At 41.7% G+C, this 12,385-nt stretch overlaps 1 protein-coding gene across 1 annotated transcript; it reads right to left on the bottom strand.

Moving 5' to 3' along the window:
* Window positions 1-655: 655 nt before the first annotated feature.
* Window positions 656-7,049, bottom strand: MFSD4B (major facilitator superfamily domain containing 4B). Its single transcript, XM_029223590.1, is given in 5 exon segments — window positions 656-1,061; window positions 1,063-2,273; window positions 3,606-3,722; window positions 4,833-5,001; window positions 6,718-7,049. Coding segments are annotated over 5 exon segments (1,584 nt in total). The 5' UTR covers window positions 6,769-7,049; the 3' UTR covers window positions 656-1,025.
* Between the last annotated feature and the right edge of the window lie 5,336 nt (window positions 7,050-12,385).

The following is a 12,385-nucleotide window of genomic DNA, read 5'->3' as shown; positions in this document are numbered from 1 at the left end:
CTAAGACACTGATTGTAAAATGCAACACTACTTTATAGAAGTATATAGAAAAAAAACGTCAATTAAGTTTTGCCACAATGTTAAATGATCATTGATTTCAACACATATTCTGATTTCAGAGATGTTAAAAATGTGAAAAAAGGTGCATCTCAGAATTGATTAAATACAGTACTAAAAATGTATTCTTCAGACAATTATTCAAATAAAGTATTAAACACTGAGTCTCTTAAATTGACACTCTTCATAGTCAGTAGCACATTCTTAAAGCTATCAATTTTTTTCACTTCTCATTTGAAATGAAGAATGGGGTGACACATATTGATTTCTAGCAGGTATCTTGCACAAACTTTAAAAATTATGGATTCCCAGTTTGAAAGTCATCGCATTTTCATTAGAGAATCACAGATCGGGGATGAGATAAACGAGACCTATATAAGTTAAATGACTGAGTACAGGGCCAGAAGACTAGTGAGCAGCAGTGGAGGCCTGAAGCCAGGTCTGTGCCTATTCTGTGTTCTCTTCACAGAAATCAGAAATCATATGAGTAATTAGCATTTGCTGGTCCAACACTACAGATAGAGGGAAACAGTAAAAATCTCTGTCCATTTTCAAAGATGCTCTTTTATGAAATGATTCTCCTCAACTTCCCTGGCAGAATACTGACGACGGATAATTTGTTCAGCTAACCAATTCAACTACTAAACAGTTTCATTCTATCTGAATGGCACCCAACTTCTCAAAAACAAATGCCTTCTCTGCACACTCTTGAGACCAGAAAATATTCCCTAATCAGCCACATGCCACCAAACGCTAGCCTCACAACAGGATCCAGCTGTATGAGATCATTGGTTCTTTATGAAAGGCTCTGCGAATGACAAAACATTTCAAAACCTTTTAGCATTTGCTATACTTGGACCTAGAAATTTTGACCCCCAAAGCTTGTTGAAAATCTGTTATGCTTTGCTCTGACTGGCCTCTTTAGAACTGGTGATTCTTCAGGGAAGTCAGTAAATAATTCATCTTCTCTAGCCCTTAGTCCCTTTTGTCCTGGTTTCTTGCAAGGTGATTCACAGGGTACTTGCCCATATTAACTGGAGAGGACTCAAACATTAACGCATTTGAGTGGGACTGGTTGGAGACGTCAGCTGTGGGCTCCATCAAAATATATCTAGATGTCTCTATTACAGAATTCCTCATCGTATCATTCATTTCGATCACTTCAAAGTCCATTTCATTCCATTTTTCTGCATCTTCTTCTTCATTCTCTTCCTCATAGTCATTTAGTCCAGAGCTAGACAGCAAAGCTTTCTGGTCCTCGCTTTTACTGTGTTCTTTATGCTGACGACTGATAGGCAAGGTGGCTAATTTATACAGCACAGGAAATAAAACAGCAGTGGCTACTGATGACCCCAAACAGGTGTACAAAACTACAGGCAAATCAGGGTATTTTCCTTGAAGAATTCCAATTACTGCAGGAATAGCCATTTCTCCCAGCGCAGCACCAACTACAAAAAATGCTGCAGCTTTCCCATGGATGGTCGTGTACTGCTCAATCCAAGACACACCACTGGGAAATGTGGTTGCCATTGAGGCGCCATACACTGAAGTTGCTATCCAGAGACAAACTCGGCTCTTGTCGAAAAGCACCAGAAATAAAGATGAAGCCAGGCTGCCAATGTTGCTCAACACAATCATGGTTCCAGGTTGTAAACATGTAGCAAAAAAGATTGCCATACCCCTGCAGGCTGCAAAGGTCCCCCAGAAGATGGAGTTCAACCCAGCCGCTTCACTTTCTTTCATGCCAGCATGGGTGGTTGCAAAGGAGAAAACGTAAGAGCCATATGTTACCTCGGCTCCAACATAAAAAAAGAAGAACAGAAAAAGGAGACAAAGAAGGGCATTGTGATATTTAGCTCTTCGAAACCTCTGAGTAGATACTTTTGCTTTATCCTGCCTTGAGCTTTTCTTTATAAAAAGAGCGAAAAAAAAGAGAGAAACTACAAAAATATAAGTACCGATAACAGCGTAAGCCCACAGTAAATTCATATTGTCAGGTATTCGAAGTAGAGATTCTGAGTCAGCTTCAGATGACTGGTTGAGGGCAGAATGGTTAAAGTCAGCCTCTGTGTGGTTTTCAGCAGACACCATCCTGCCCAATGCCAATTTAGCCAGCAGGGGAGCCAAAAAGGCACCCAAGGCAAAACTGAAGTGTAAGGCCTGCATATGGGGGGCTCCTTTGTCCCCCCAAATAGCCAAGATTAGGACGTTACCACCTACCAATGAAAGATGGGGAAAATGATTTAATCATAGTAACTTAGTAAAAAAAAAGTTCAAAATAGATGAGTCTATTTTACATGGCACAAGGATTATAATATTCTAAGTTATCAACTGTTGCAACTAAGTCAATTCTATGATTAAGAAACTCTAACTCACCAATACCACCAGCGAACTCTGAGCACTGGAACATCACACACTCACAAATGGGATTCTACAAGCTAATAAACCACTATTTCCTAGAGCCAAGTACATTAGCCCAAGGCTTTTTATAATATAGTTCTAATACCAGGGATAGGAGGGGTGGGGGTAGGGAAGGATATTTATATAGTTATTTTTAAACATTTTAAATATATATTATCATCAGATAGTGGCCAAATTACCAAATTTTTCTGTACCTGCAATCGGTAGCCACTTGAAGAAAACTATTTATGTATATGGCAGATGCAAAACACATGTTCAGGAAGCTGAACATTACAGGATTCTGCTGTGCCCATTGCAGGAAACAAGGAACACGGACACCTTCTAACACACTCAGTTACACTGTCTATGTATCTACATGGTGAAAGGCAAGAAGCCTCAAGTCTTGTGTTTTCTCTCTTTCTTTTTCATATATTTGCAGATAAACATACAATTCCACACAATTCCATCCTGTAATTTCACAACCAAATTAAGCCCCAAGCAAAAAAATATTTCCCCAACCTATCAAATAACAGGAAGAGGGGGAGAACGCTGGTTTCAGGGGTGAACAAATGTCACATATGTTATTTAGTAGGTTTTAAAAGATATGAAGATACATGGAGAGGATCTCCTGCAGGAGGGCAGGAACTTTTGAGAGAGTAGGAAAAGAAGGGAAATAATACACAGCACAGGTTTCTCTTAGTTCAAAAGGCAGAGTGCATTTTAAATTGGAGAGCTGCTTCTATGTTTCCTCAGCCAAATAATGGTTCCAAACTCGGTCTGTTCTATTAACCCATCAATTCCTGCCATATTACAATGATAAAGTTCTATCCCGAAATGAAAACCTGCCCATCTGCACTGTAATTACCCACAGGGGGGCCCCTTCCCTGTTTGGATACTGTAAATCAACAATCTCTCAAAGAACAAAATACTCTGAATTCACTCTGTGGTTGGCTGCTCAAAAATGGGCACCCTACTTGGCAAGAAGAGTAGTTGCTGGAAAAGTGGTTCTGACCTGGAGACCCCATGACCAACTCAGTAGGTCAGTGTCATTTTAGGGGACACTGCAAGTGACAAATTAATATCATATGCTCTACTTTTTCTAGTAGAAAGTCCCTACTCCCAGAGTTGACAATGAAGGGCTCACTGACCTGTATCCAGGATGCCAACTGAAACACCAAAGATGGACATCATGACAATCAGTAACACCGCGGCCTTACAAAATGGAACAAGATAAAGACCAATTGTGGTAGCGAACGTTGACATCCCTGAGAAGAAAAGTAAAAGTCAGCTATAAAAAACACTATTTATGGGAAAGGGTTATGGATCAAGGCAACATCATAAAAACTCCCAAAAATGTAAAACAGGTCAAATTAAAATTGAGTAATAATGAGTAGATGAGAGGTTTAGCTTCTACTAACAGTTATTTCATTTAAAAGCTTTTATCATCTTTATGGACTATGAAATATATGTTATTCTACTATAAATACATTTCTAGTACTGCTAATAATCAAACCATACATTATACCACAAGGCAAAGTTTTATAGCAAAACAGAGCTCAAAAATTATTCATTTAAATGTTTCATATTTAACAACCTAAAGAGATGTTTAGATATGAGGTAAAAAATAAAAAAGACAAAAATTAAATGCAATTACTATAGTAGTTCATAGTAGAAATGTATTAAACAAATTTGGGGAATAGGGAGGGAAATATAAGAAGTATATTCTTTCGACACACTATGGAAATCAGAGAGATTATTTACTCATTCATCAACAATGGTAAATTATCTCCTTACGTCCAAAGCAGTTTTATCACATTAATCCAGATTTTCTTTAAACATGTCAACTTATCCAAAAAAAGAGTAAGTTAAAAGCTTTGCCATCTATTTTGAGAGTGAGGTAGAGAGGCCTGGGGGTAATCATTAACATGGAGCAGCTGGGACAAAAATTGAGCCTTCATCATTTCACCCACCATCCCCTCCCACCTCATTCTCAGTCCAGGGTCTAATCTGGGGAGGTTCAAGGAGTTTATTCTGATCTATGGCCCCAGGAGATCTGCCCTAAACCCTGACAATCAGAGCTCTTTGGACAACTTGTATGTTATCCAGTGGTGGTGCCTAAACTACAATGAAGGTCGGGAAGGCTAAGGATCGCTAACACACTCCAGGGCTAATCTAAATTCCCAGAGGGGTTTAGACCGGATTCCCAGTAACTGCCAAGATGAAAGCAGGCACCAGGGAAACCTGACTTCCACTGAGGATACCTAAACACTACCCTTAAGTTGTCAACCATTCTGCAAGCCAGTATGTTTCATATTTACAAACAAACTGTAAATTCCTCGAAAGTCACAAAGAAGTGAAAATTGTTGTTTACTTACCCAAAAGAAGAAAATGATTCATACTGTCAAAAAGAACTCCACCAATCACAGAGCCACCCAAATATCCAAAGGCACGGCCCACAAAAATCAGAGAAAGACTGCTGATATTGCGGTTCACATTTGTTGCCAAATCTTGAAACGTGGGTCCCAGTATAGCGACACTCATTCCCTAAAATTTAAAAAGACATAAGTTTTCATTTACAATCATTAAAATAATGTCTATCTAGGTGGTAGCTTTTTTTCAGTATTAAAAAGGGAGGAGGGGATTTCAATGTCATGTAGGAGATTAAGCCCCACAGTAAAACTCATAATGAAAATACTAGTACTAGTAGAGCTATAGACTCCTATTTCTGGTGTGCCAAGCCCTAGTGCTTTTCTAGTTTTGACAACTCTCGATTTTTACAAAATTCTTTAATTCTTTTGGCTCTTTGCTGCAATTCTGTTTCCTTTTTGAACAATACCAGAAAAAAACGACAGTATTTGTATTAACAGTAAAATGTAACATTAAAAAATTTATGAAATAGTTTTGAATAGTCTGAAATATACTGCATGCACAAATAACACCAGAATTTTGAGGTTAAAAATTTAAGTTAACCATCAAAATATTATCCCCATTTTTTGATGTTGTTAAAACAGCAATATTTCTGGATGTACATGGGGTCCTTCCTCTGAATTACACATATAAAACATGTAAGAGATAAACAATTTGAATGTTTCTAAATCTACATTTTTCTTCAAAGAAAACCAAAGCCTCAGGAGTACTGTCTGTAAGGCTTTCTTAGAGAATATTACATATGCGTGTATGCAATGACTTTAAAAATAAAATTTTACTCAAAGACATGTAACTTCAGCAAAAATTAGGGGCTGCAGTTGGCTTTCACAGGAAATTCGCTGGACACACAAAAAATATTTCTAATCGGTCTACATTTCAAGAATAAGTGATTCTAATTGCACGAATTTGCTCTAAACGCTTGGATGTAGCCCCTCTCCAGGCCTGAGCAGTCCCCAGCTACGGGCAAGCTTGGGCACAGGCGCAGAGTAAGTGCCTAGTACAGGAAGGGAAGGCTGCGCCCCAGCTGTAACCAAATTAGTTCCCGCCTGCAAAGCACTTAAACGGACCTGGCACATCATCTGCAGTGACGTTTCTTCAAATACAAATACTCTAAGAATCAAGCGTGGCTCATAGGAAGAGACACTAAGTGATCACAAGTGACTCTGCTCAGAGGACTCACCCTCCCAACTCCCCAGGATCCCAATATTTAAGACAAGTGACCACAGGGCGGCCAAAGGGGTTGGCAAAAGGCCAAACTAGCCTTGCAGTTTGTTCTTAGAAAAACACTGAAGGACCTGAAATTTTGTTTTACATAAAACTGTAGGCAAAATAAGAGACATTATTCCTGGCTCAACCACTTAACCATCTGTGTGGTCCGAAAAAGTCACTTTCCCTCTCTGGGTCTATTTCCCCACCTGCAAAAATAAGGGGTGAATTTGGTCAGCCGAGGAAGAGAAAAAACCAGTAGAGCAACTTTGTGCAATAATTTGGGGGTTGGGTGAACGCAGGAGGCGGGGGGGGGGGGGGCTTCGGGGTAGGCTATAAACCTGGCAACCCCTCTTGCATCCCCCCGACCCCACGGAGGAGAGGTAGAAAGGTTTGCTGGTGCTGGAAAATATTTTACGAAAATCGGTTTCACACTTGACCATAGCCCTCTAAGATTATAATTGTGCCCATTTTTCAGATTATGAAACTGAGGCCCCGGCAGATTAAGGAGCCCAAGGACACCCAGTCTGCAAGCGGCGGAAACGAGACAGGAGCTCGGAAGGCCGCGTTCTCTACAGGACTTCTGCTCACGCCTCGGCCTGGGAGGGTTCCAGCCCCGGCTCTCACCAGCCCCAGGAAGGCGGCACACAGGAGGACGGTGATGAACCAGCGCAGCATGCTCCCCGCCCGGCCGCTCCGCCGGGAGCCCGCCACCGCCTCTGGCTCATTCTCCGCTGGGGCCTCGGCCGGGAAAAGCCGCTGCCCGGCAGCCTGGGCCCCGGCCCCACAGGGTTCCAGTTCCAGCTCCAGCTTGGAGGCTCGCGAGCAGCGGTCTTCCTGCCGTCCGGCTTCTCAGAGGAGCCTCGAGAACTCCAAGCCCTGCCCCGGCCCCGCGCCTCCAGAGCTGGCGGTCTCGGCTGGCGCCACCTCCCCGGGGGAGGCCCCAGTCCGGGCCGAGGACTAGAACTTCTGAACGCGCCAGGTGTAGCCGGCAGCGGAGGCGCGCCCTCGCACACGCAGGGCGCCTGCCCGGGTCACGTGGCGGAAATGTGGCCCCTAGCCAACCACGGCCTTGCCTCAAACCGGAAGTTGATAGGGTTGCCCAGGACACTGGACGCCGCGCTCGGGCCTCAGCATCACACTTAGCTGAGCTCACAGAGGCCCTGTGGGCGGGCGCCGCGCGGCGGAGCGAGCTGAAGCCGCAGCCTGGGACCCGACGAATCAGGAGGGAAGATGCAGCCAAGCCGTCAGGAGGAAGTGCTGGCCAAGAAATACAAGGTATGGCTTCGCTCCCTCTCCCCGGGTCTCCTGGGGGATAAAGGGAACCCCAAGGTCTGTCCTTATACAACTTTCTAAAATTCCTGCCCTAGTTCCTTTAAGGCCTGTCGTCTATTGATCTGCAGTTCATCTGTTACTCCACAGCATTTGTTGAACCACATATGTAAGCTTTCACGTGTATGATCTCAATTGATCCTCATAACAACACTCTAAATTACGTGTTATCCTGATTTTAAGATAGGAGGATTGAGTCATAGAAACTAGCAACTTGCCCAAAGTCAGTCAGCGAATCAGTGGACACAATAGCTCAAGAAATCTGGAGCCAAAACTGCGGTTTCAAGCACACTCTCACCCCCAGTCCCTTCAAATAATTCCGTTGTTGTAAGGAAGTGGAGCAGGGCTTTGATTTGCAGAATGCCTGAATAAGGTTATGCTAGTGGGGGCTTCTCTGGTGGCGCGGTGGTTAAGAATCCATCTGCCAGTGCAGGGGACACGGGTTAAAGCCCTGGTCCGGAAGATCCCACATTCTCCGGAGCAACTAAGCCCGTGCGCCACAACTACTGAGCCTGTGCTCTAGAGCCCGTGAGCCACAACTACCGAGCCCACGTGCTGCAACTACTGAAGCCGGCGCGCCTAGAGCCCGTGCTCCAGAACAAGAGAAGCCACCGCGATGAGAAGCCCGCGCACCGCAAGGAAGAGTAGCCCCTGCTCGCCGCAACTAGAGAAAGCCCGCACGCAGCAACAAAGACCCAAAACAGCCAAAAATAAAAATTAATTATTTTTAAAAAGTTATGCCAGTGGATGAAGGAAAGGCCTTGTTTTGTGTATCCTACTCTAGCTTTTTGTTTCCTTTTGCTCTTTGACCAAACAGACCACAGCCTCAAAATGTGTAAATATTTTTTTCTCGTTTATCTGAAACGTTCTTTTCCACCTGATTACTCTCCAGCTCACCCACTTAGGCTCCAGATTATACACACCTGAGTCTCATCATCATTTCCCTTGCAACCCATCTCTCCAGCCCCATCCATTTGGTCATTAATCACTTCCCAGTTTACCCCAGAAAGTACAGGTGTTATGATTTAAGAGAACCTGTTTTAGTTTTTCAGAGTCAGGGAATGTCTCTTTGAGAAAAGTGTAATGTGATTGAAACAAAAGGCATATACATATGTTAAAGAGAATAGAATATGATATGGGAGAAGTAAGTTAGGTCCAAATTGTTAAGGGCAAATAATTCTTCTGCCTCCATCTCTTTCTCCTCTCCTTCTGGGACTCTGATGACTTGTATGTTAGAACTTTTGATATTATTGCAGAGATCCTTGATGCTCATATGTTCTCTTTTTTTTTTTCTAGTTGTTTTTTCCCCTCTCTGCTTTTCAGTTTAGATAATCTCTGTTGATGTCTCTATCTTCAAGTGCACTGCCTCTTTCCTCATCTCCATTCTGCTGTATCCACTGAATTTGTTTATTTCGGTTATTGTACTTTTCAGTTCAAAATTTCCACCTGGTTCTTTTTCATCGTTTCTTTTTCTCTGCTGAAGATGCCTTTCTTTACATTTATCTTTACCTCCTGGAACATGTAATAGCTGCTTTAAATTCTAGGAAAATGCCAACATCTGTGTTATCTCAGGGTTTGAGTTTGTTGCTTGTCATTTCCCTTGGGATTTGGTCACATTTTCCTGTTTCTTTGTATGACAGGTAATTTTCTATTGTATCCTGGACATTGTGACAGTTACATTACGCAGACTCTGGGCCCTGTTAAAATCCTCCTCTGGAGAATGTTCGTTTAAGCAGGCAATCAACCTGATTGAGTTCAGGCTGCAAGTTTCGTATCGCCTTCTGTGGATGATGGTTCCAATCTCAGTTCAGTTATCAAAGCCTGTGTGTGCTGCTCTGGGCCAGTCCTGAACATGCACCACTCAGGCGTTCATCTGAGACTTGGGCAATGGTTTAACACTCAAATCAGTTGTCAAAGCCGTTGCTATGCTGCTTCGGGTGTCTGTCACACACACGGGCAAACCCAAAGGGCTTGCATGGTTCATACACAAAATTTTAGTGATCACCTTCTCTAGCTCTCCCCTACCCACCTCCCCACTCGCTTTCCAACCCAGAGCGTCTCCATTTCTCAGTTCCTTGAACAAGGAAGATGGCGTTTCTATCAGAGTTTTAGCTACCCAGGCCAGGCAACGCATTGCCTTGAAGGGTTTTTTTCTAAGTTTTGATTCCCCTCCTTTGTTCGCTTTTCAGAGTCCTCAGCTCTTTGTATTTCATCGCGAGGTGTTAGTTGTCATCAGTGGGAGAGGGGCTGGAGCAGGCGTATGATGACAACACCGAACCAGAACTACCCCTACCTATCTTTGAAGAGTCAGCGGAGGTGTTACTTCCTCTAGGAAGCCTCTTCTGACCCTCCTCGCAGTCTCGGGACTATTTTAGTTTCCCTCCTTTGTGCATAATTCTAATAGGCCACCAGCTACTACCTATAGAATTTTCCTATTTGTCAGCTTCCCTTTTATACCAAGAGTGCCTGAAGGAAGGTACTGTGTCTTATTTATCCTCAAGCATAGTGCCTGGCACACAGTTTGTCTTCAGTAAATGTTCGTTGAATGTAGTAGACTTTTTCTGAACAACCTAACCAAAACTCTGAATTCCTATGTAGCTATGCTACTCCTAAATGTTCTCACACATTCTAGCTTGTGTTATAGTTATTTCAACACTTCTCTTTAGTTCCCTAGGAGATTGTAAGCTCAATGAGATGGAAACTATGGATCTCATGTCTCTATCTCCCCTGTGGCATTGTATTATATACTTAAAATATTACATAATTGAATTGAGGTTCAGTTAACTAATTTGAAAGTTAAATGTTTTAATTCACCCTGATTAAACATCAAAAAAATTTTTTTCTCTAGATGGAAAGATCTACTTTCTGATTCTCCCCACTTCACTCCTGAAAGCAGCAGGATACTTTTTCCACTTGCCTCCAGAGGTCACTCACCACCTTTTTTAAAAAAGGGGTGATTAAGATAGGGCATTGCTTCATGCAGCTTTCTCTTTAGACCATTTTTGAGAATAAATCTTTTTGTGTGAGACAATTCAAGAGAAATAAAAATGTTGATGGGCCATTCTTTAAATAAATATAGTTTTATTGATTCCCTTGAAAAAATGGATACTTTACAATATATATGACAATTGATCTTTGAAGAAAATATCTGGGTCTTAGTGGCTAATATGGTACTACGCTGGCATATTTGTGAAATGGCAACAGGGAGGCAGGTTTTTCATCTTTCAACTTAAAATTTTACTTTGGACGAGAATGAGAAGTTAGATGGGTTGTGTTTAGGGACTGCATATCACTGTTAGGACCTTTTTAATCTTTATTCTCTGGAGGGACCATCCTTTTTTACTTATCAGTAAATGTCTCATTAGTGCTTAAAATGCATCATGAAAAACTAGGTGTCATCATAACTATTTCTATCAGTATACTAAACGATCATTCTTTAACCTCATCACTAAAAGCCCAGTCTATTAAAACCAACTCTCACAAAGGTTTAATTTCAGTAAGATAACTCTCATGTTTGTGCTACGTATTCTGAAAAGTGAGAAATAATATTGAAAGTATCTAACATTGGTGTCTGTTTGATGGAATTAACTTTTTATCTTATTAAAAATAAAAACTTACCGTTTTTTCATGAAATTTTCTTATAAAAATATAAACTTAAAATTTCCTTTAACTGGATTCGTTGTAACGTTTGGGGCTGCAGGACTCTGAATCTACCATCATAATGGTCTCCTAGGCTGTATTGGTCAGATAAAACCTTTGCTGTACTGTACCATTATTAGCCAAAGTCAATATATCAAGAGAATAAAAACAAAGCAACCAAAAGTGAGAGCATGGCTACTGGAGACTCTGCACAGAAAAATAGAATAACATTTCTTAAGGTACTAAGGGCTTCAGAAGCAATTAGGGTCATCTGCATCAAAAAAGAAAGCCACTTTTAGGGCTTTAGGTACTTTGTAAGGGATATGATCTCCATCTGTACAAAGAAGAGGCCACTTATCCAGAGCTGTACACTGCTTTGCCCTGGAACAAAGGAAAAACTGGAAATTACAGATGGCTTTTAGCATTTTTGTTTAATCACTGCCATCTGATACCACATTTGATACTACCTGCTTGGAAAAAGTCCAAAACCTTTGCAGAAATCCCCACAATGACAAGGACTGTTGTGTTGCTGAACTAGGAACAAATACTAGTAACAGTATTTCTTTTTAAGTTGCGAGCAAACTATATAAAATCCCACCTGTTCATTTATTTAGTCATTAAATAGCTATTAAACATCTAGCATGTGCCAGGCATTGTTCTAACAGTGAAAAAACAGACAAAAATTCCTGCCCTCATAGACAAGGTAGACAATGAACAAATACATTTGTAATATTATGTCAGATTGTGATAAATACTCTAAAGAAAAATAAAGCAGGAAAGGGGGATAAGAGTGATGGGAGGGGGTTATTTTAAGTTAAGGTAGTGTTGGGGAAGACTCTGTGAGTGATGTTTGAACAGAACCCTAACTGAAATGAGGGAACCGAAGTGCAGGAAGAGCAGTCCAGAGAGAACAACAGGTGCAAGGATCCATTAACAGGAGTGAGCTTGGTGTGTTGGAGAAGTAAGAGAGGCTGAGATCAGGCAGTGTTCCTGACTGGGTGTGCCTTATGTTAAGAACTTTCTGGATATGTTAGAAGAATACACTAGAGGCGGGCAGGATGGAGAGTAGAGAGAACAGAGATCTAATTAGGAGGTTATTTGATTAGGTCAGATTTGTGTAGGTGGTGAGAGTGTTCAGATTTGGGAACTATATTGAAGATAAAAATAATAGTATTTGCCAATGAACTGGGTGTATGAGAGAAGGAATATAAAAAATGACTTCAGGGACTTCCCTGGCGGTCCAGTGGTTAGGACTCCCCACTTCCACTGCAGGGGGCACGGGTTCGATCCCTGGTTGGGAAACTAAGATCCCACATGTCACACG

The sequence above is a fragment of the Monodon monoceros genome, unplaced genomic scaffold (assembly GCF_005190385.1).
Source record: "Monodon monoceros isolate NGI ecotype Baffin Bay Population unplaced genomic scaffold, NGI_Narwhal_1 Super_Scaffold_15, whole genome shotgun sequence".
Taxonomy (NCBI): Eukaryota; Metazoa; Chordata; class Mammalia; order Artiodactyla; family Monodontidae; genus Monodon; species Monodon monoceros.
The sequence above is the reverse complement of the archived record's forward strand: the minus strand, read 5'-3'. Positions and strand labels throughout refer to the sequence as shown.